Source organism: Aulonocara stuartgranti, assembly GCF_965226115.1.
Source record: "Aulonocara stuartgranti genome assembly, chromosome: 22".
Taxonomy (NCBI): Eukaryota; Metazoa; Chordata; class Actinopteri; order Cichliformes; family Cichlidae; genus Aulonocara; species Aulonocara stuartgranti.
The window spans coordinates 2,199,741-2,224,265 of NC_138957.1; the positions used below are offsets into that span (position 1 = coordinate 2,199,741).

At 42.5% G+C, this 24,525-nt stretch overlaps 2 protein-coding genes across 5 annotated transcripts; both read left to right on the forward strand.

The window, feature by feature from the left end:
• Positions 1-2,112: 2,112 nt before the first annotated feature.
• Positions 2,113-11,959, forward strand: LOC309698784 (uncharacterized protein). Of its 4 annotated transcripts, none has more exons than XM_082521460.1 (9): positions 2,113-2,670; positions 3,768-3,870; positions 4,048-4,161; positions 4,263-4,319; positions 5,740-5,877; positions 9,333-9,380; positions 9,570-9,683; positions 10,285-10,392; positions 10,809-11,959. In XM_082521460.1, exons 2-9 carry the CDS (start codon positions 3,775-3,777, stop codon positions 10,911-10,913), a joined length of 780 nt encoding a protein of 259 aa, XP_082377586.1. In that variant the 5' UTR covers positions 2,113-2,670; positions 3,768-3,774; the 3' UTR covers positions 10,914-11,959. The 4 variants fall into 4 exon arrangements, with proteins under 4 accessions (XP_082377586.1, XP_082377588.1, XP_082377587.1 ...); XM_082521462.1 differs by having other exon boundaries at positions 10,812-11,959; XM_082521461.1 differs by having other exon boundaries at positions 3,771-3,870.
• A 1,984-nt stretch (positions 11,960-13,943) lies between these two features.
• ilf2 (interleukin enhancer binding factor 2) lies at positions 13,944-22,471 on the forward strand. The gene is made up of 15 exons (XM_082521599.1): positions 13,944-14,091; positions 14,501-14,560; positions 14,875-14,917; positions 15,056-15,160; positions 15,251-15,328; positions 17,177-17,279; positions 17,975-18,040; positions 18,288-18,404; positions 18,524-18,602; positions 18,696-18,783; positions 19,937-19,998; positions 20,074-20,188; positions 20,348-20,438; positions 21,980-22,138; positions 22,287-22,471. The coding sequence occupies exons 1-14, from the start codon at positions 14,087-14,089 to the stop codon at positions 22,129-22,131; spliced, it is 1,164 nt and encodes a 387-aa protein (XP_082377725.1). The 5' UTR covers positions 13,944-14,086; the 3' UTR covers positions 22,132-22,138; positions 22,287-22,471.
• The last annotated feature ends 2,054 nt before the right edge of the window (positions 22,472-24,525 follow it).

Consider the following 24,525-nt stretch of genomic DNA (forward strand, 5'->3'; position numbering starts at 1 on the left):
GGCACTAAACAGTGTATACTATATTTCTCTGAGTGTGCTGGGGACCCCGTGCTTGGGGTGGACCAGTTTGGTTGTTTGAAAGCCACAGATGCGTCTCAGCTGTTCTGATTCTCCTGACATATATAAGGCATCACTACGGGTTTTCTCTTAGGCAGCGGTTGTCCTTCTCTCCTGGATCGGCTGGAGCTTTCAGTCCAGCTGGGATAACCACATTTACTCAGGGCCTTCTTGATGTTCTTCTGCCTCCCTGGCTGCTGTGTCTGTGGGGATGATGTTCGCTCTGTGTTGTAGCGTCCTGATGACACCCAGTTTGTGCTCCAATGGATGGCAACCTGATCCGTATGCACTGGTTTACGGTACACGTCGACTTTAAATGTCCCCCATTGCTGACGGGAATTTCACAGGCTATCCTCCATGGTGAACTTGATGTGTTTGTCCACTGAGATAATGTGATCAGGGGATTTCAGTACATCCTGAGATTTGATTAAAATGTCTTAAGGAGTGGAAAAGTTATTTTGAATTTAATGGCAGGAATATGCCAGACAGAGCCATGTTTACCAACGTAAGCACTTTGGTGTACCTTCGGTTTTAAATGTGCTATATAAGTAAAGTTGTATTGTAACGTGTGTCATCTTCTCTTCTTCAGCAGCTTATAAACATCTGGAAACTGAAGAGCCCAGTTGCTGGACTTTGTTGTAGAATGTGAGAACTTGTAGAATAAAACTTGAGAATGTGTCGTTTTTAATTTACAGTTACAGAAAAAAGTATGAAAGTACTGAGGAAGACTCTTTGAAGGAAACTTACCATGGCTCCCTGTGGTTGTCAGTCCAGCATGACCTCTTGGTCTTCTGCCTTCTGATTGGCTGACCTCCACTTCTCCAGTTCCTTGAACGTCCCCATTGTTCTGAGTACTGGACAGTCAGAGTGCTGTCACACGAGTAATTCTTATGTTGGCAAAGAGAAAGTACCACTTATAAGCAATTCCGATCATTAACGAGAAGTTAATGGCCTTGTAAAGTTAAAAGGCACTGTAGACCCTTCAGCACGACCCTTTAAAAAAAGTGAGTGTATATATACATGTTTGAGTTTGTATGCATAATTTGGACCCTGTTCGAATTAAAGAAAGTCTAAAATCAATTCAAACTTGTGCACACATGTCCTGTTTTTTAATGTCATTAATAATGTATGCTGTACAATCTTTCCACCCTGGAAAAAAAAAAACCACAAGAAACAAAGAAATCACTAAGTAGATTTTTTTTGTTTGAAGTTTTAAATCAGCAAACAAATTTTACTATCAGACAAAACAAATTTCCCAAGTGTGGGACTAATAAAGGTTATCTTATCTTATCTTATAACCCAGGTAAGTACAAAAGGCAGTTTTAAAATTTCATTTATTTCATTTATTAACGGGAAAAGCTGCACGTGCCTTGGTATAAAAAAGTGATTGACCCCTGAACTTAATAACTGGTTGAGCCACTGTTGGCAGTCACAGCAGCACAGGAACAGAGCAGGAGGGAGGAGACAGCCAGGAGCACCAGCAAGAGACAGCATCGACACTTTAGAAGGGTACAGTAAAGAAAATAAGTGACACCAAGAAAAGAAGTAAAATCTTTAACCATTTCAATTATATTAACAATACAAAGGCAGAGTGTAGAGTCTGCAAGAAAAGGATATCATACAGAGCCAGCTCCACATACAGCCTGCACAGCAGCCTGAGAACTGTCCACCCATCAGTGCAATGGGAAGATAAAACACAGTTGAGTGGGTTATTAATGAAGGTGCCAGTGTGTCTACTGCAACTGCTGCTGCTTCACCTACAGCATCATGCAGTACACCACCACAAGCGCCTAAACAACCCAGAGCTCTATGAGACGGTTTTTGCAGAAGTCTGTGACCCAGCAAGACAGAACTCAAGTCATGAAGAGTTGGCAAAAATGACTGCACTTAATTTCCAACCATTTTCAGTTGTGGATGATAAAGTTTTCAGGAAGTTTATTCATGCACTAAATCTTATTTTATATTGTTGTTGATAATAAATTAATTAAAGCAACAAAACAACCTGAAGTGCCGCTTGGGAGCCGAAAGAGCCGGCTCTTTTTAGTGAGTCGAGCCGAAAGAGTATGTTCTCTAAAAAGAGCCGGAAATCCCATCACTGCATCACAAAATATTTTTCTCAGAATTGTTTGGGATGTTTTTTGGTAAATCTCAGATGAGCTGTGTGTTCTTTCCGGTTCTTGCTTCAGTAATAACATCCGAAACAAAATAATAACCGGTTATATCTACTGTTACTTTTGTTGCTAACTTTAATATCTTACATCTGCCACTGACGTTACTCTGGCAAAATCTCGTAGATGGCGACATTAAGTCTTTAACACTTCAGCACAACTTCAAATTTGTTTTTACGACCGAGCGCAGACGTCAAGAACGGAAAGACGGTTCTTGAAGGTTCGCTGGTGTTCATATTAAAGGTGCAGTAACGGGACAGCCTGCTAACGGTTCCTCTGCCTGCATTCGTGCATGTGAAACGCATGACACAGCATCAGTCTCCTGCAGGGGCAGGATACACCCGAACACACCCCGCTGCAGTCTGCAGAGCATCCGCACTCACGGCAGGCTTGGTGCTTTCCTAAAGCTGCTCAGTATCTTCTGGAAAAACGCGACACAGCTCAGGTAAGATCGTTCACTGCAGTCATCGGTGTTTGGTTATGGACACTGCGGGTTTTTTATTTTTCTCATTTTGTTTGTTTGTTCTTCCCTTTTCTTTTTTCTTCGTCTTCATAAATATATAGATATATGTACATCAGTGTGAGTTAAACACTGTGATGTGTGGGAATGTCCAAAAACTAGGCAGTGTGATGTTATTCTCATGTTGTGGTGCAGCGGTGCCAGATCTGACTGCGGTCCTGCGCAGCTCTGCTTTATTTTTAACTGCAGAAACATCATCATCAGCGTCTCTGTAGGCTACACATGCATTCATACATTCTAGCTCATTCATACAATAATTTAAAGGCTCGATCTGGAAAATGAGTCAGCACATGAATCATTATGATAATCACAGATTTGCAGTCTGCCAGTAGCTGCATCGCTCCTTTGCTGATCCATCAGTGTTATTACTGCTAAAAGTCGAGCCTGTGACCTTGACAGAGACAGTCTGGAGACATTTTAGTTTTATACAGGGGACAGGTTCACTGATCTTATAGTGGAAACAGTAAAGACTTGATGATTTCTTGATGTACCCTAAATTTACTAATACAGTAATCAGAGAGTTTCAGTTTTGCAGTACTTTGCAGGACCTGCATGTGTCCGTGAGCAGCCTGTAGGTGGATGCACAACACCTCCAACTAGCAGACATGAGGTCAGGATACAAGGCAAACAAAAAGAACATGGAGTCCACAGTGACAGAGGCGAGAACATCTCAGTGCAGCAGCCCGTCCAAGTGCACTGATCCCAACACGGGACAGCATGCACCTGCAGCTGGATCCTAACACGGGACAGCATGCACCTGCAGCTGGATCCTAACACGGGACAGCATGCACCTGCAGCTGGATCCTAACACGGGACAGCATGCACCTGCAGCTGGATCCTAACACGGGACAGCATGCACCTGCAGCTGTAGCAGCAGTTTAAAAAGTAGCACCACGTGCTGAATGGACACAGTCCTGCTGTTTAAATATGATCAATTTTTCTTTTGCGTCTCTTTACTTTGACTCAGTCTGTTCTACCTGCTGTTCTGGGCTGTATATTGAAAGCTGTTGTTTCCCCGTCAGCAGCAGGATGGCTCATGAAGAAAAGAATCCGCTGCCTCCAGCAGGGACGCTCTCTGAGGGACAGCGACAGTCCCTCTTTAAGATGGAGCCCAAGACTCTAGGGGTAAAGAAAACCATTCAAAGTCTGTGACGTGTACATAGGAACAGATGTCTGTTTATACATAACACTTGGGTATTTTCAAAGCAATATTTGGGACATATTCAGTGCATTTTTCCTCATTAAGAAGTTTCAAATGTATTGCATGATGTGCTGATGACTTTTTCTGGCGACTCTTCTCAGGCCATCCAGATTGTTATCGGGATTTTGATCCTTTGTCTGAGCGCGTCTGTGCTCCAGGTTCACGAAGTCCACTTTACCGGAGATGTGGCTCTTTTCCTCATCGTTGTCGTACAGGTCAGTGTGGCGAAAGCTCCAGCAGCTACTTTTAGATTTGGTCAGGTCACGTCATCATGTTATACTCATCAGCTGCGTCTGACTTCACTGTAATGCACCAGGTGATTGTGTCTGGGTCAGTGCTGGTCCACAGTGGGAGGAGACCTACTCTTTTCTGGGTGAGTCTGTGCCATGCATGAAAATGCATTTCTGCATTCAAAGTCAGCAAAAGCAGCTGTTCAGGGTTCCTTGTATGTAACTATATTTGCATTGCATAAATTCTTTTCTGATCTGCTTTTTAAATTTCTAATTGATTTATTATCCTTAAATCTATTTCTAATCGGTGTATTTTTGCCATTTATTTATGTGCTGATTTAGGATCTCTTAGTTAGTTTTGGGGGAACTTATGATATCAAGCTGAAGAATCTGTAGATATGTAGTACTTTACAAACAAACCACTTCTCTTGGGTTTGTTTGTGAACCAGCAGAACAAAAGGCAGTGGTTCTGTTTGTATGGATGAGGACAAGATGCATCCATAATGAGAAAAATCATTTCAACCAGTTACCAGCAGTGTAGACTTTCAGCTTTAATCCAGGTTTTATGTCGGGTGTTTAAGAATTACAATAGCACAGGTCTACAACCAAAGAGCTGCGTAGGACTTTCTGACTGTTTCATGTAGATTGAAACCAGGAAAAATAATTTCAAAATTCCATCTCATCAGGTTTTCTTGCAAAACTCGTGTTTTTAGTTTAATAAACAATTTCCCTTTTTAAACTGATTAAAAAAACACATCCAAAAATGATTTCTTCTAATAATTTCATATTTCTAAGAGCGAGACTCACGAGAAATGCAAATGGAAAATGTGAGGAGGGAACCAGAGGATGGAAAGCAAAAGTGTGAAGTTTCTCAGACAAAAAGAGTAAATATGTAGCGATAAATATATCATGAAGGAAAAGTTTTTTTTCTTTGTTCAACTGTAAGAAAAATTATTCATAGTTGTAATAAAATATTGATTTTTTTCATCACTGTTGTGCTTTTTTCATGTAAACTCCTCACGCTTTGCCAAAAAAGCTGTACATGGTGGAGGGAAGTGAAGGTCATTTTTGGATTCAGCTCCCTGAAAAACATCAGATTTGCCAAAAATATCCCAGCAGAAAAAACAGGTTTTTGCAGACCTGTGTCCCTGATCTTTACACTGTCAGAAACAATTGAACTGTTGACTGAAAGTTGACTCTTCTCTGCTTTAACTTTGTGGATGAGAAGAGAACAAAGTGTTCACCTGCTATGTAGGCACGTTTTAACTGCATCTTCAAGATACGAAGGATTGTAAGATAAGTGTTTTCATCTAAAAGACGAACGAAGGAGAATAAGCGACCGGCATCTGGATAAAACTCCTCACGTCAAACTGAAGTCAGGGCTCATGAAAACGTGCATGAACATGTTATCAGTGTTGTTAAGGAGGACACTTTAAAGGTGGAGTGTACGTCCCATTTGGACAGTCACATTCAGAAGTGATTCAACTTGACGTAGCATAGTAACACATTAGCCTTACAGGTTGTGCGTGGTTTGTGTCTGAATAATACGATTGTTGCTTGCAGGTGAAATGTGTCCTGGTGCTTCATCTCATCAGTGCTGCGTTTGCCACCGCTGCCCTGGGTCTAATGTCCAAGCACCTCCCCTACCGCCAGGACTCTTACCACTGTGAACACTGCCGTAAACTGGAGCTACATGCTGTGGTATTGTCTTTAAATAACAACAGAGAGAAGCTAGTAACACATAAACATTGATTTATTGAGTGTTCATATTTTAAGGCCGAATATTAACTGTCTTTGATGACAATGTGTGACACTCTCTGGCTCTGCAGCACACAGTGTTACACTTTGGTTAGGAGCAGCATCTGCAGGACATCTAACATAATATCATTCAGATGTACTTGCAGTTTGTCAAATAGAAACTGCCTAAAAAACATCACCAGCAAAGGTTTGGGGCTAAGATGCTGGGATTTGACGTTTTTGGGATAAATTTGTCTTGCCTGGTGCAAGACTGAAACAATGTTTGCAGGACATGCTGTAAAGATATTTATCAAAGAAAGTCCAGCTAGAAAAAAGATACAGTAAGTACGTTTACAGTCATGTCAGCAGCCGTTATCCTGGCAGTTCCTCTTTTTGTCATTTTAAGTGTTTTTCATGTGACGTCTTGAGCATTGATTGAGAACAGCCTGCTAGAGCAACTGCTTTTGTTGGGATATCCGGTGGTTGCCAGAGGGTCACTGACCAGTCTGTGGGCCTGGATGACTGGGGCTTCATAGTGCTGTGGGGGGGCTCCCAAAATTTCAAGATACTCCTGCTGGTGGTAGAACAAAACACAACACTGAGCCTTCTTTTTCCAAGCTGTTAAGACAACCCTGACCTGAAAAGCTGCACAGACATGCACTGTAATGCCAAACGTAATGAACTGAATCCAGATGTTCCACAGCTGTAGACAGTTAAACAGCTATGCATGCAGACTGCTTCTACAGACATTGTGATAGGATGCCACCTGTGTAAGACGTCCACTCATGAAATTTCCTCATTGTCAACTATTTATTGTATTATAACAAAGTGGAAGCGATTGGGAAGCGACTTTTTGGAGAGTCAGCTGCTGCAGACCTCCAAACTTCATGTAGTTTCAGATTAGCTCGCGAAGAGTGCGTAGAGAGCTTCATGGAACAGGTTTCCACGGCCAAGCAGCCGCATCCCCCCTTACAACCCAAAGAGCAACGCAAAGCATGCGATGCAGTGGTGCAAGAGCGGAGACTGCAAGCCAGGCCAGACCTCACAAACCTGCTTCAGTAGAAATGGTCAAAAATTCAAACTTCACTTGAACTAGATTCGGCTGTCAAGTAGGCTACAGTAGATTTAAGCTAGTGACAGAGCTTGATTGGCTGATGGTAACTTGATTAACTTTAATCCCTTTTCTTAAGGATTCTTATTCATCTCTAGGCATGAAAAGATGAATAAGAATACTTCAGAAAAATCTTGACCGAGGTTGTCATAATTCATGCATGACAGGGTTAAATAACAACAATTACAATGAAACGCGTCGCACATCTATAGTCACATTAAACGAGCAGCGGGTGGCAGGGTGTGGAGTGACACACCAGTGTCCAATGTAGTGGTTAATGTGCAAGTACACCATCAACACTGACACAAACACAGGGAAACAGCCTTTGAACAGCTGTAACTGTAGTGACCACGGTGAAAGGGTTAAAACAATTTTGAATGCACAGTCGCCAAATTCAATGTGCATTCCTGTAAAAATAATGAAGCAGGAGGTGGGTGCAGGTGGATGTTAATGTTCAAAAAAGGGATTCATGACAGTGACTGATTTTCTTATGTTGTTAAGTTTAATATGTCCTATATTAAACTACAGCAGCAGCTCATCACACATTCCTGTGCATGAATCTTCTGCCCGTTGTATTTTGTGTTTAAAGTGCTACATGTACCCTTTCAGTACATGTGTTAGAGACCTTAGACCTTAGAAATCTTTCATCATACTATTAGCAACCATTTTCCCAGCGACTGCCATCGATCTCTAGCATCCAGAGGACTTAGTATTTGGTGGCAGCTCAGTAATAATAACATAAAGACATTCGCTCGCTTCCACCATCAACACATCCTCTTGTTCTTCACCTCCCTGTCACGTGTTCACAGTAAATGAACTGCGCTTTATTCAAAGCGTACAATGCAACAATCACTGTTTCTATGCTTTGTGTCTTTGCTATCTACTATTCATACTCTGATGATGCATCGGAGAGCAACGTGGGGCTGATATCTTGCCCAAGATTGGCATTCAGACTAGGAGGAGCCAGGGACTGAACCACGACCTTGCGATCAGTAGATGACCGGCGCTTCCTCCTGAGCTACAGCCACCACTTTATATCTGCTCCCAGCCACAGCGCAGATATAAAGTCGTGATCTGCACTTTCTAGTGTTAGATTTATCCAGCAGCAGGCGTAAACAATGCTGTTTGTTGTTTAAGTGGGAGGTCATCATCAACACACAGTGTAGTTAGGTTGTTGCAGTATGTCTGCTAACCAAATGTACAGTTGTTTATTTCCTGGGCATAGAAAGAAAACGTTGTTAATGTTGACAGAAGGTGAAAGACGTCAGGAGAGATTAACAGGAAACTTAAGGACCGATCAGAAAGTGACATTTGACACTTACTGTCCTAATTCATTTGAAAGTTCTTGCATCAGATCATGATGTGCTGCTGGGGTTATGATTGTGCAAAACAAAATGAAATGTGCTAATTTTGTGCTATGCAAACTTTGCATGGAAACATGGTCGCACCACTGCAAGTTTGCTGCAGGATAAACTGCTCAGTTTGCAGGATTGTGGTGACGTTCACACCAATGTACACGACAGTAGCCGACATCAATTTATATTTAAGGTTGATGCTGATTAGATTCACTCACTGAATTCGACCTTTTCTACTAACTTTATAGTGTCCGGAAAATCAGCCACACAGCTCATGAAACATCTGCTTATATCTTGTTGAATTCAGTTGCACAAAAAGTAGTGACTATCAGGTGATCGCAGCCTCTACATCTGATCTTCCCTTTAAGCCCTGCCTGTTTCTGTGCTGTGCATCTTAAAGCTGATACTGCACCTCTTTGTTAAATATCAACAGTGGCTCTTTGATGCCAGAGAGGATGTTGGGGTGGTGCTGGTGGTATCAGAAACACAATACAACAGGGAAATGCAGCGTATGTTAAGTTGTTGATTAACAAGAACTGGACTCACGTCTTGTAAACAACATTTCTCTCTTTCTGAGGAACAGACAGTACAGAAACATCACACATTTACATGTTGCAGAGTCACGTCACAAAATCAGCTGCACCACGACGTTGCTGAGTTGTGAACGGCAAAGAGGGTCGCCAAGTTAAAAGATACAGTCTGTGAATGTGGTTCCAATGTTTTGAATGTGTTGTAGAAAACAGGGAGTGCAACTTTTTTACACGGTCGATTTTTGACCACATAAAACTGTCACATGGCCACGTACACGGATGATGCATGTAATGCAGCATGCACAGAGCTGTCAGCAGGGTATAAATGTAGTTTTCCTTTAATAGAATCACATAACTTCATAGTTGACCCTGCACATTTTTAAAAAGGAGACTATGTTTCTTTGTCTTTACTGTCCACTGCAGCAACATTGTTTCAGGAAATGCACCGGGCTGATCGAGCAAAAGTGTAAAGTAAGTGACAGACTGTTGTTATAACTAATATTTTGGAAGTCGTGTCTTTGAAGTGTGCATGTAGAAGATAGACATATATTTGGGTCAGACAAAAGATTTGTTGTTTTTGTGAGAACAATCACTGTCACTGAAACAAACATGGTTTTCTGATCATATATGTTCACACACGTCTCTCTCATGTTTCTCTAGCTATTGATTGATGGGATTCTGGGAACACTGGTTATATTCCTGGTGCTTGAGCTGCTAATCTGCATCACTGCCATGCTGTTTGGACTCAGCGTCCTAGCTGCTGGTGGCAGCCAGGTAAGCCTTGATACCTTAAAGCAGGAGTGGGGACCTCCAGGCTTCAAGGCTTTAGATGTGTCCTCGATCCATCACAGCTGGTTTAAACGACTAAATCACCTCCTCAACATGTCCTGAAGTTCTCCAGAGGCCTGCTAATGAACTAATCCTTTGATTCAGGTGTTTTGACCCAGGGTGAGATCTAAACCTGCAGGACACCGGCCCCCGAGGCCCGGAGGTCCCCACCCCTGCATTAAAACCTAACTGAACAAGAATGCACCCACTAAAAAGTTACAGAGCTGATAAATATGCATTCATGTTAGAGCATTTGCCTTTAGTTCGATAACTCACCTGGTTTTCTCCTTAAATCTGTGAATAAATTTAGCATCATGTCATTGTTGTGGTTTGACTCTGATGAAATGAAGACTCGTGCATGCCACAGCATCACAACAGAGATGTATGCGTGTGCTGCAGCAGGTGAAACCGCAGAGAAATCTTTGTGGTAACATCTGGTTGACTTTAGAAACAGGATGAAACATCAGATTCCACGGAGCTGTTTAAAGTTGGCCTGTTCAAAGAGCAACATGTCAAATCTACGTAAATGTGTGAATGTGTCGCACAGACTCCCAGTGAGGGACCCGTCTATCCGCAAACTCGCCCCCCACCTGTCCCAGCTGTGGAGACTGTTCAGGCCGTTCAGTCTGCTCGAGCTGCTGCTGAGCCAACTCAGGTAACACAACACCTGCGTGTAATACAAGGTGGCACCTGTGACTGAATGATCCTGCTTCTGGTGAGAGCATTAAGAATGACTTCCAGATTTCGATGCATAATCGGTGTGTGAGTGTATGCATGAATGTAATCTGTGCATAGGTTAAAGGTGCTGTATGAACTTGCATGTGCATATATATATATATATACTTATATATGCACATGCATGAAACACACTTTGAGTGCTCAGAGTAGAAAAGTGTGATTTGTTTACAGCCTGCTGTCGGTGCCTTTACTGATCTGGAATAAGAATCTGATTTATGATCGTCACATCAGATTTGAACCCCGAGGGTTTTCACCTCGTGCCCTTTAACCCTCTACTATTACCTACAGTATGCTGATACATACACTGACACCGGACTGCTCTCTTCGTGTCAGCAGGTGGCTGTAGTTGTGACAGAACCTGACTCAGAGCAGGTAGAGGACATCTCCACCCCACCCACTGAGCCCCAGGTGGAGCCAATAGAAACCGCAGAACCCTGAGCTCAGCGCACAGAGCTCACAGTGGTGTCATGTCAGTCACAAGAGACGGCTGAGTGTCAGCAGGGAAGCATATTCTGTATGTTATGTTGGAAAATAAATGTGAATGTTTAACAAGTTTCTGGCATGTTGTGATCACAGCATCAGTGTTAGTGCTGCTGTCCCTACAGTAAACTATGATGGAACAGTTTTATTACGAACGTTGACATGGTAGCACTTTATAATAATGTCACACTATTAAGCCTTATTAAGGTATTAACAAGTGGTTCATTCATCATTTACACAGCATTACTGCGCCGTAGTATGCCATTTATACTTCTGTCAATATCAAAACTTTACATGACTTAGTAAATGAATGAAGTTGTGAAATATAAAGAACAGAATTGGTCAACATTATAAAAGCAGCGGCTTTAGCCCCCTCTGTCACACTGTTCGCCTGCCCCAGCACTCCTGCTTGTAACTCAGGGTTTCTCTCATCAGCTGCTGGCGTGTAAGCCTCTGACTTACTTGTGCACTGAAATGTTCTCCAATGAGAACTCAAAGAGAGAAATATCTCCAAAAATATAACAGTCTCATAATTGTTCATTGTTTTTGGCAAATTAGGGAATAAGATGAGGTTTTCATAAAACCCGAGCAGTTGAACTCGTTAAATGCACAGAACAGATACGTGTATCTCCACAGTTAGCTTAGCAGATCAAATCTACCTGACACTGCTTTCATGTGTGGCTTCTTAGTCCTCTGTTCAAAACACTATAATATAGAATTAACTGTAAATGAATGTATGAAAGTTTTAATCTCACTGAAAATAAAATTACTGCTGCACAGATAAATCGCTCTCACCAGTCACTAAAGATTAGCTTGAAATGTTGAATTGTTACTAATATTTTTGTTTCGCGGGGTTGTTCTGTCGAGTCTGCAGGTTGTATATTAATGCAATATTAACCACAGCTTTGTCTTTTTTTCTATGTAATTTTGAGATCATTGTAAATCTTCCTCAGCATGCACACATAAGGCCACGATTCTGCTAAATAAAGTCAAGCTTTGTTTTATCTTTGTGTGATTATGTGTAATTAAATTCATGTTTGTGTGGAGAGCTGAATGTTGCTTATGGTGAAAAACAAGCTAGACAGTGAAAAAAGTTCAAATTAGCTCATGTAGTTTATGAGACTAGTGTCCATCATACTCTTGTGACATAATGTAACAACAATATGGCCAACATTAAATTTATTGCATTAATATGTGGAATATAATTAAAAAATTAACTAAAAAGTGACATTTAACTCAAGTAATAATTCAGTAATAATTTAGCAGTATTACACAGAATAATCTGTGAACGGGGCCACATTAGTACAGCATAAGCTTCTTTGTTACTTTATCCGCACAAATATGGAAAAAAAAAGTTTGCTATACCAAATATTATTTTATCTTCTCCACCACTACCTGCATTCAAACATTGTACAGGTCTGTGGTTTCGGTGCTGAGATAGCCGTGTATTTTATTTGAAACATGTCTGCCAACCTGAAATGATTACAGCTCCGTCCTGGCCCCTCACTGACACCTTCCTGGCTCCGCCACTCTTCAAACATTAGCATGAATTCTGTCTTACCTTTGCTGTCTCGCTTCCAAAACTTAATTAAACGCAATTAAATCGCACTAACTGAATAACTCCATTTCCCACAATGCCTCAGAGCAGAGACGTTTCACTTGAGCAGCATCAGTCTTTGCACAGGTTCAAAGGTGTGAGATGCTATAAAATACAAAACACATTTAGGCATTTTTCTGTGTTGAGTTATTTTGGCACGATAGCATCAACTGTAATATTTGCACCTCTGATGAAGTCTCACAGGTGTTAGCTTCATTTTGACTAGATTACTGCTTACACAGAGTTTGTAATTCATACTCCATCTCACCTTTTCATGTAATAACTTTACATATGAAAGTAATATTTGATATGTCACTTTAGAAAGCTGCAAGCATGAGCAATTTCTGCATAAATTACAGAAAGACATAAATTATTAATAAAAAAAAATCATATGACTAAGTCACAACAGATTTTCAAAGGCTAAAAGGAACGAATATTTGAACATCTTCAGTTCCATGACAACTGCACAGCTCACTAAGGAACATGAGATGGTAAATGGACTGGTTATTATTTAGCACTTTCAACTCTGAGCTATCAAAGTGCTTTTAATTTGCCTCATTCACACCAACTCATACGTGTACATTTTTCTATATGGATACATAAGTGCTGTTTATATAACATTCACACACATTCATACTCCAGTGGATGTGTCAGAGAACGTGGGGTTAGTGTTTTGCCCAAAGATATTTGACATGTAGACTGGAGTCACAACTGGCTGGAAGATACTGGCTTCAACTGATATACATGGAATGTATTCTCATGGAGGTCGGCAATTTGGGGCACACAGCCACAGAGTTAATGATTTCTTCAATGAAAAGCGGTCCCGAGTAATGTGGGTCCAGTTTCTTTGACATGCATTTGAGAGGACTGTCCTTGGAGGACCCAGACTTTCTTGCCTTCCACATACTGTTGGGCTAGGGACCTCATCCAGTCAATGAACTGGTGGTTTTATTCTGCTGTGCGCTGGAGGAAAGCATAAGATTCCCCGGCAGTGGTGTAGGTGATGGTGCACTTGTTGGGTTGCAAATTTTGAAGCCAACATGAAAACCTTATCCAACCAATGATGTGCAGATCCTGCGTTTTAGATCCCATTAAAATCAAAAAAGATCCTCTAGAAAAGATTATTCTGGAAACAGTTTATTAAACAGAGTCATATGAACAGCAAAACAGTACATGACATTACACAGAACAGCAAGACAACAGATCACAAAGCAAGCAAAGCAAACCTCAGGGTGTAGAGGCTGTAAGCATATTGGACGCTCCTTCATAAGGAGTCAAACCTCTAAACATCTAAAGCCTGCAGGACACCGGCCCTCGAGGCCTGGAGTTCGACACCTGTGGTCTACATTGTTAGAATCCCAGCCGCAGTGTGATTCTAAAGATGTCCTGTGGAGGGCAGTGTTGAGCTTAGTGTGCCGCCCATTTAACAGAAGAAGCCGACGACTAACAGGCAGCAGCGAGGAGCCGGTCCACAGAGGGACGTTCAACAATTCTCTGAGATTTTCCACGTACAATAATCAAAACGTCGTACGCAATGAGGTATCCGAGTGTAGCGCGTTGGCCAATGTGTTTTAAGTCGAGTACTATCAAGTCTTTGAGTTCTTACCTCGTACCTGTGCTACAAGCTAGCTCTGAGTGCCTGACACAGCCAGTTAGTGGCTTCGTCATTTAAAGCCAGTGGCGTGTATTGTCTGAAAGCTCGCTGTTTCCTTTTTTCTTTCAATGAATTCAAAAGTCCGAGGAGTGTTGCAGGAGCTCTCTCGGTGTAGGGAAGGCTACAGTAGTGCACATATGTTAGCATCTGTGGCTAATAGCTACCCTGCTGGGACGCTCAGTGAAGCAGCGCTGATGTGGTGCATTAGTCTCTACATTAAGTCATTACATCACAGCATCGTTACATGTTGGCTCGTGCACGCGCTAACGTCAGCTGTGTTGTGTTTGTGTCCAGAGGAGACCGCGGCAGAGGCCGAGGCGGCCGCTTCGGGGCCCGCGGGGGACTGGTCCAGGGGTGAGTTCTCTGCAGTCCCGCATGCTGCTGCTCCAACAGCACCATCATCACACACGCTGTACGGTGCTCCTGTCCCTCTGCTTATTGCACTACACAGACCAATGTGTCAGAATGTAAATGCTGAAATCTCTACGCTTCATTTTTCTGTTCCTGTTCTCAGACAACAGAACTATGAAATCTTGAATGTTGTGCTTTAACTGCCAACCCCGGGAACTGGAATGAAAACCGCTAACACTGCTGTGTAGCCAGAGATACAGACCCTGCAGCTGCAATGCTGTTGAACCAAACGTTAACTAAACGTTATTTTTGTTTAGGTACCGGCCATTTGTCCCACACATCCCATTCGACTTTTATGTGGTAAGTATGTGTGGTGGTGGGAATTAGACACTTCAGCAAATTACAAAGCAGCAAGACGTCAGCCAGCAGTCAGTGTATAATAATAGTATAGAGTGGTTCTAAAGGCAAGTACTCAAGCAGACTGTTGTTTGTCACAAGTGTGAGATGGCCTTCCCCAGAGTGAAGCCTGCACCTGATGAGACGGCTTTCAGTGAGTGTCTGCTGAAAAGGAACCAGGACCTGAGCCCCACCCCTGCGGAGCAGGTCAGTCCGTGAGCCTGCACTCACCCAGTAGCTGTGCACCTGACCTGCTGTTTAAGTTCACTTACACAAACCTTGTTCGTTGTCCGTCAGTCTTCCATCCTGTCCCTGGTCACAAAGATCAACAATGTGATCGACAACCTGATTGTTGCACCTGGCAACTTTGAAGTGGTGAGTCGAACATGAGCGATTGAGTCGTAATGGCTTCAGTGAAGTCCACGCGCTGCTTGTGTCGCTGGTGTGTGTCAGCTGTTCTCTCAGAGCTGAAACATCAAGACTGTTTAGAAACAACACTGAATCACTTGAATGCAGTAACAGTGCTCTGTGCACTATACAGCTTCATTTCCATTGGACAGATTTAGAGCTGGGCGATAGAACGATAACGATATGTATCGCGATATAACTTTTTCTCGATAGAAAAATTTAACTATTGCGATAGACCTCGCCGCTCTTGTCCTCTTAATAAAAAAAAAAAAAGAACAGCCAATCCAAATTAAGTAGCGCAGAGCCGAACCAATCACAGCCGCAGCGTCACGTCACGTGACTTGTTACGTACAGCACAAGTGCCAATCCGCACATGTGTATTTGTTTGGGAAGCAGCCAGCCACCGTACCGCCCGGGTAATGGAGGAAATGAGTGCGCCGACTAGAAAAATCAACCGAGCGTGACCGAAGAGAAAACAGGTGATGGTTCCAACGCCGGAGAGATTGTCGAACGGAAGAGCCATAGAAGTTCCGTAGTGTGAAGGTATTTCGGCTATTTCAAGTCTGACAAAAAACAGAGTAGCGTGCACTGTAAATTGTGCCGAAAGCAAGTCTGGAAATACAATAAACTGGTGCATGCGCTACGTCCACACGTACCCGGGTATTTTTGAAAACACAGATTTTTCTATGCGTTTGCACCTTTCGTCCACACGTAAACGGCGTTTTTGGTCACTGAAAATGGAGATTTTTAAAAACTCCGACCAGGGTGGATATTTTTGAAAACGCAGTTTTTGCATTTATGTGTGGACTAGAAAAACGGAGAAAACGCAGCGTCAAAGGTGCACGCATTTTTTGACGTCACACTGTGCGCCACGTTATTGTTTCGGTGAAATGAATTTCTACAATACTGTTACTGTTAATTCTACTCTCTGCAGTGTTTAAATGCTTACATATACACACAGTTACTGTCCCTCCACACATACGACTCGGTTCTGCTTCTAGACTTCTGATTGGCCAACGTTTCTGCACGGTTAGGAATCTAGCGCCACCTGCTGCTTTGGCATGTTCATAGCAGCGTTTTCCTTCATTTCTGCCTTTATGTGTGGACGGGATTATTTTTTAAAACGAAAACGGAAAATCTCCGTTTTCAAAAATACCCGTGTACGTGTGGACGTAGCCTCAGTGTCTGACTGGAAGCGCTAATTCGTCATTCGGCTTTTGTCAGACTAAAGTAACTGTTAAAACTGTTTGAAAAGCTCAGCTATACAACAAGGAGAGATCGAGAATTTCCTTTTAGTTCTCAGTTTATTTGATATTGACAAAAGTTAGTCAGTTTTGTCTGTTCTTCTGTAAAACAAACTAAGATTTATTTTTAGAATTAATATTTTGTTTCTAAGTGGAATTGACAGTTTAGTCTGTTTTGTTTGTTCTATTTTGAAACTTAAACGCTTTAGCGACTGCCTTTTGTGTAGTTTGCAATATTTGCCTTTATTTATCTGAAAAAGTCTCATGTTCCTTAAGTACATCTACCCTGTTGAACTTATTATGGGAAATAAATATTTAAATAAAAACAAGCTGCTGATTATTTCACATTTTACTTGTGAGCAACGGCACATTTAAATCTTACAAATATAGTTATTTGGCTGATATCGTGATAGATATCGTTATCGCCTGAAATGAAAAAAACATATCGTGATATGAAAAAATCTTATCGCCCAGCTCTAGACAGATTTCATATTTATATTATAAGCTAATTAATAATAATAATAATAATAATGGCTTTCGTGTCAGTAATCTTGTACGTGTCGACTTGCAGCAAATTGAAGAGGTGCGTCAGGTGGGTTCCTACAAGAAGGGCACCATGACGACCGGACATAATGTTGCTGACCTGGTTGTAATCCTCAAGATTCTCCCTACATGTGAGTAATTTATGGCACAGTTACTGTCCAAAGAGAAGTTGCTGCTCAGGCACACACCAGCCTGGGAGCTCTGGACTTCTTTAGGTTTCTTGAAGACGTTTCATCTGAGAAGCTTCTTCAGTTCTAAGAGAAATTGGTGGAAAGTCCCAGATCCCCCAGTAGGGTTTCAAACCTGGGACTCTCCACCAATTTCTCTTAGAACTGAAGAAGCTTCAGAACCTGAAGAAGTCCAGACGCTTTTCTTTCCAAGCTCCTTAAACTGCGATGAGCTGGATGACTGAGAACCTTCACAGACATCACTTCTAAGCCTTTTTAATGCTCTACGTTGTGCTGCTTCTTGTCACTTGGATAATTTGGCAACTTGTTTGCCGTTATTAAAGAATCTATGGTGATAAAGTCTCATCTGTTTATTTTAAATCCATAAAAACAAATGCACCAGGTTTCAGTCTTGGTTTTGAGCCACATGTAGTTTGGGCTGTAACCAGATGTATGTGACCGTCCTCAGTTTGAGCAGGTGTTACTTTCTGAGCCATCCATCAGTGTGATGTTGCTCATAGAGACAACCTGAAAGGCGGGGCTTCTAAAACCTTTGTATCGGTCGCTATTTCATATAAACCCTGTTGGCACTGTTTGCTGTTGTGTGGGTTGTTCTTGCCCCCTTTGTGTCGCGCTCTGAGGGTCATTGTTCTTTACAGTGGAGGCTGTGGCTGCCCTCGGTAACAAAGTAGTGGAGACGCTTCGCACACAAGACCCTACTGAAGGTAAACAGACGTGTGGTGTTTGAATAGCTGCGTTTGTGGGCGAGTCCTGCTCTGACCGTGTCATGTCCTAAATGTTCAGAGTTTTCATTCAAATTCGATTTAGTAAATGTTTCTTTTTCAGGATAAAAACATTTGGTTTAGTCATTTGACTTGTTGGCTGTGACACTGACCAGAGCTTATAACCAAGTGCTTCTCAGCCTTGCAGCTGTAAAACGTGCCTGACACAGTGTTTGACTCCTCCTCTCAGTGCTGTCCATGTTGACCAATGAGACTGGCTTCGAGATCAGTTCAGCTGATGCTACAGTGAAGATCCTCATCACCACGGTCCCTCCTAACCTGCGCAAACTGGACCCCGAGCTGCACTGTGAGACTTTTGATCTGGTCTGGAGACACAAATGTGCACAGTGGGCCAGTCTTGGTACAAACGTGTAGCGCTGTGGTTGTTTAAAAAAAAGGAATGTCTTTTGTTTCTTGTCTCCTCAGTGGACATCAAGGTGCTGCAGAGTGCCCTCGCTGCCATCCGTCACGCTCGCTGGTTTGAGGAGAACGCCTCTCAGTCAACGTGAGGAAAAGTCGTATTTTACCTGGTCTGCTTTCACAGTAACAATACAAATAAGCTCACTGGAGCTTGGTTTGTTTCACGTCTGATCTTTAGAGTCAAAGTATTGATCCGCCTGCTGAAAGACTTGAGGCTGCGTTTCCCTGGATTCGAACCCCTGACGCCCTGGATCCTCGATCTGCTGGTAAGTTCCATAAATGATGTCCTGAGTGAATAAATAATCCACGTCCACAACGCTGACATCCTTATTTATTGGAAGGACGTTAAACGTTGGTTTGTTCCATAAAGCAGTAGGGCTGCCACGATTAGTCGACTAGTCACGATTACGTCGACTATCAAAATCGTCGACGACTGATTTAATAGTCGACGCGTCGTTTGAAGCTTTGTAAGATCACAAAAGACGCAGGAATAAGTAGCAGGATTTAAGAGTGTAATAACGGACTGAAACAGAAGATGGCAGCACTGCATGTACAAGGATGTCAGCTGCCGTTAAACCCCGAAGAAGAAGAAGAAGCAGCTGTGTCCCAGAATTCATAGCGCGGCCCAGCGCAGTTTCCAACAATGGCGGTAGCTAGTTAGTTTTAATGTTACTCTTATTATTCTTTCTTGGTCACAAAATAAACGTTTAACATATTTTCAGGCGAGAATGTAGCTGTGTAAACCTCAAATATCTGCTCAGTTTATCAGGACACCACATATTTTCAAAAGCGCTCCGACGTTTTCGGAGACGTCTGTTACCCACTAGCTCGATAGCTAGCCGGGGGCTAGGCTCACTAGCGCCGTGAGAACACCGGACTCCCGGCAAATCGTTTTCAAACCCACCGCCGTCTTTCACTACTCAGGTTAAACATGATATATGAGTCACTTAGATAACTTAAAATGTTATTGTTTGGCTTTTTTTTAGTATTTTATTTGTTCCTGAGTAAATCAGTTTGTCTGAGATTAAAGTTATAGTTTTTACACAGCTGAATAAACGTCAAGCAGACAGCTGATTATCAGAAGTGTGAGATGCTCCAGAATATACTCCAGTGTCCTGTTATATTTTAGATAGCAAGGAGTTTATTAAACTTCACTGAAACAATCCGCAAATTTCATTAAAATTTAATAAACTATCATCTTGTCTTTATTTTTAGTTAGCACAGACCTTAAACACTTAAAGCTGTAAGCTAATGATAGTTAAATAAGAGCAGATGCTGCTGGTGCAATAAGCTGTAGTTTTACGTCCAACGGATGATGATCTGATTAGTCGACTAATCGCAAAAATAATCGGTGACTAGTCGACTATCAAAATAATCGTTTGTGGCAGCCCTATAAAGCAGTGAGTATTCCCTCTCTAGGGCCACTCTGCAGTGATGAACAACCCCTCCAGGCAGCCTCTGTCTCTGAACGTGGCCTACAGGTCAGTCGTCACTCTGCTCAGATTGCACTCTGTTTTGTAGTCGCTGTGGAAGAAATGTTTCTGTTGTTCTTGAAGGCGCTGCCTGCAGATGCTGGCTGCTGGTCTCTTTCTGCCTGGCTCTGTGGGCATCACTGACCCCTGTGAAAGTGGAAACTTCAGAGTGCACACAGTCATGACTCTAGAACAGCAGGTAGATCTGCTCAGTGCTTTTTATTCCTGCAGGTCACGTTTCTTATTTGTGCCAAGCTTAATCCTGTCTGTGGAACTGGAAACATGTTTATGTCGCACTCAACACAATACAGAATATTCAGCTCTGAGCGAGGATGTGACTGCAGGTGTGTTTGTGCAGGACATGGTGTGCTTCACCGCTCAGACTCTGGTGAGGGTGCTGTCTCACGGAGGCTACAGGAAGATCCTCGGTCTGGAGGGCGATGCCAGCTGTAAGATAACATCATTGTTCTCTGTACCTTAACATGTAGTCTATAGTTTATGGGCTAAATGAACAAACACCTGATTTCTCAGTTTAAATTGCACACGTTACAGCTGAGCTGTCTCTAGGACACACTGCAAATGCACACATCATGGAGTCACCTTCATCTAACATCTGTGAACACCTGTGTAAATAGACCGTATTCATATTTGATAAACATTCTAAATAACGTCAGTGTCCATATTTATAACTGCGTGTTTATGTAATATTATGGACAGAATGCACTCATAATGGACGTCACTGTAAGTTTGGGCTTTTAAAGACTCTTTTTCTAGGCTGGACCGGTGCTGCACAGCATCCATCTTTAGTTACACAACAATTTATTTGGGATTTTCTGTTTGGATTATTTTGGAAAGCCCATAAAGGGTCAGAATTATACACACAGGCTCACAGATGTACACATGCCTCCACTAATGTTTGGTTAAACGTCCCTCAGCAAGCTGCAACATGGCAGCCGTCACCAAGCTGCGAGCATCATTCTGTCTGCAGTTGGTATAACTGGCAGGGCTGATTTAAATGTGTTGGTTCTGGTGATGTAGACGATACATCATGAAGGTTTATCACAGTTAATTCATCTTATCAGAAAAAGACTGCATGTAATTGTCAGCTTGCCCCTTTTTAACCAGTCTGATAGCTGACTCTGTGGTAACAGGTTTTAGTGACTGTGTACTTCATACAAACTAGAATATCTTATTGGATTAAACAGATATTGACAAAGTTGAACTTTAAGCCAAATATTTTCAGTTGAAAAAGCTGCTAAACTGTAATGTTCTCAAAATCTGAGCCTCGGTGGTTTCTGGATTATTTCCTGTCAGGCACAGTTTGACAAAGCGGTGACGCTGAGGCTGAATAAGCTCATCTTATACAGTTGTTTGAATTGATCTTGGACTTTGCAGTTGCTCATAAATGTATGTAATCTAACTGCATGTTTCCTACAAAGCCACTGTGATGAAACGCGTGTTTGCTACAGAGCCCAGAACCAGAAACACACAATGAAACAGTGACCGGTGTGCCTGGTAGTTTATTGAATCTAATTTAAAACGAACGCAGGTTTATTTTAATAAGTGTGCATTTCAGCATGAAAGGTGAAGGAGCCAGGCAAAGAGAAGTGTTCTGGGACAATCCCAGTTTAGAATGAGCATTTTTACCCTCGTGACTGGGTGCAGTCACTGTGTACACACTGACACGGGACTCAAAGAGTGTAACGTTTGTTTTTCTTACACATCTACACTGTGAAAGGCTGCTCAGGGAAGACTGGGCGCTGTGGACAACAATATGATGACTCGAGGACAAGGCAAAATTTCCACCATAGGAACAGCCGCTGAAACTCTTGCTATGTTTGAATTTCAGTGACCTCAACCATAAGGTCAGGGTCAGAGGTCAAGTTTTCAGAAAATCACTCAGGATCTACTCGGGCTGAACAGCAGCATCTCATGCTGAGCTGTGATTGATCAATTGTACCCGCTGTAAAATAATATTGTGTTTCTGCAGACCTAGCAACAGAGATGTCGACATGGGACGGCGTGATCGTCACTCCCTCAGAGAAAGCCTACGAGAAACCTCCAGAGAGGAAGGAGGAGGAAGATGAAGCTTTGGAGGAAGGAGGGGACGGAGAGGACGAGAGCATGGAGACACAGGAGTGACGAAGAGGTTCGAGCATCACCAACATCCACCGCATTGCAGGATGAATGCTCAGTTGCATGTATCTTAAAGAGCTGAGTCTTCTCATCATATGGCTAAAATGTTCATCGCTGTGTTCGTTCTGACAAACACGACCTCGCTCTGTTTTCTTCCACAGTGAACGTGGGTAATTTATCGTCCCTTCAGCCTGACCACTCTGAAAGACCAGCAGCAGAGTTCGTACGACAGTCACTGGTCCCCTCGTGTCCCTGATTTCTTTTTCTTTTTTATATATAAATGGTAATGTTGGTTTTGTTTGTACTTCCTTTTTGTAACAGTTGACATAAACTTATTTCTAGTTTTGCCGAGTCTTCTGTGTCCTTTGCAAAGATGAAGGTGAACTGGGAAGAATTAACACGCAGGTCTGGTCACACGTCTCACTCATTACAATTAAACTTGTAGGAAGTGAAATCTATGCAACACACACTCACTCACACTCTGTGGGTAAAATAAGTACTGAACACATCGCCAATGTGACATAAAATTCCCACCAGATGTCAGGAACAACCCATCCAATCAAACCATAAATGACACAGGGAAAACATTGAACATGGTCACTGAAATGTATTTAATACATATACAAAAGCCTTTGTTGGTGATGACTTGGTTCTTTCGGGTCAGCTGATTGGCTGGGCCATGCTTTATTTTCCTTCTGTGAAACCAGCTGCGTGGTTTGAGACGTCAGTTTCATCTTCATCATCCTGATAGATGGCAGCAATTTTTGTTGTCTCTGTAAATGGTTTCCATCCTTCCTTCAGTTCTGTCAGGCGTTTCAGTGCAGGGAGCTGAACAGCCCCACATCCTGATGCTCCCACCTCCAGGCTTCACTGCTGCTACGGTGTTTTTGGGGTGATATGCAGCGCCTTTCAAACATGTGTGCATTACGGCATCCAAAGAGTTCAGTTTTGGTCTCATCAGACTATATCCTCCCAGTATTTCACAGGTGTGTCTAAATGTTGTTCAGCAAACTTTAAACAGTGAGCTTTACTTGTTTTCTGCTGATTCCAGGTCTTCCTGTTGCTCTCCTCAGCTCCTCGACTACCTTTCTGATAATTCATCTCACTCTGGAAGCTTGCGGCACACTTTATTGTGGAATTTCCACTTCCAGATTATGGCCCAACAGTGCTCACAAGAACTGTCAGTAGTTTGGAAATTCTTCTGTAACCAATGCCGTCGAAATGTTTTGCAACAATAAGGTTGCGACGGTCGTTGCGAGCTCAGTCGTTTCACCCATCATCAGATGTTTCTTGTGTGACACGTTGGTAATGAGACATTTATAGGCCAACCAGCCTGACTCTCTCATTTCTGCAGGTGTCATGACTAGGGATGGGTATTGTTTAGGTTTTATCCGATACCGGTGCCAAATCGGTACTTTTGAAACGGTGCCGGTGCTCAAACCGGTGCTTAAAGAATGGAAAAAACACAAACTTTGTCCAAAAACCTCTCATGTTCAGCTGTTTTTTGTAAAAAGATAACAATGTTAGCCTTTTCTGCAGCTATGGGGCATATATGGTATCACTCTTGGCTGGAAGCAGTGCTTAAACAATGGAAAAAACACAAACTTTGTCCAAAAACCTCTCATGTTTAACTGTTTTCCACTTTTTCTTTGGTCATTTTAGCCTTTTTGGCCAGGGTGAAGGGAGTATCTGCCATCAAACAAGAAGACAGCCGCATGTAGCTATGATGGTGTTTGCTAGTTCACCTTACATGCATTAATGTAATAACGTGGTTAGCCTACTCAACGTAAATTACACACGAACAACATTAAGCTACTCACGCAGAGAAGAACGGCTGCTGCTGCATCATCATCCTCATCATTTCTGCTACACTGGCAGGGCTAGGGGCCAGGACTCTCCTCTTCGTGTTTTTGGGGGATGTTGCTAACTCCGGGTCAGATAACAGGCAACCGACCCGCAGTAGATGTGCACAGTGTGAGGTCTCGCAGCAAGCTATCAAATACGGCGCATTTCTGGGCTTTTAAAAAAAACGCTATGCGTCGCCAGGTGTTTCATCAGATTCTTGGTGTTACCTCCTTTGACAGTATCACAGTATCAGCTTAAAGCACTTGTTGCTGCTGAGTTTGCATCTTTTGCTGTGAAGTACAGCCAGACTTTTGACCGCTTCACCTTGGGCATTTTTAATCTGTAGCTCTGCTCTAAAAGAACGTACGTACCTGGCCCCGCCTACTATCCTCGGAAACGTAAAATGATTGGCTAGAAGTGTATCACAGCTCAGGAAAATAAAGCACCGAAATGTGCGCTGCTTTTCGGTTTGGTTACTACCGTTTATGTCAGAACCGGTGCCGTCATGGCACCGGACACCGGTACCCATCCCTAGTCATGACACTCCTGCCTTTT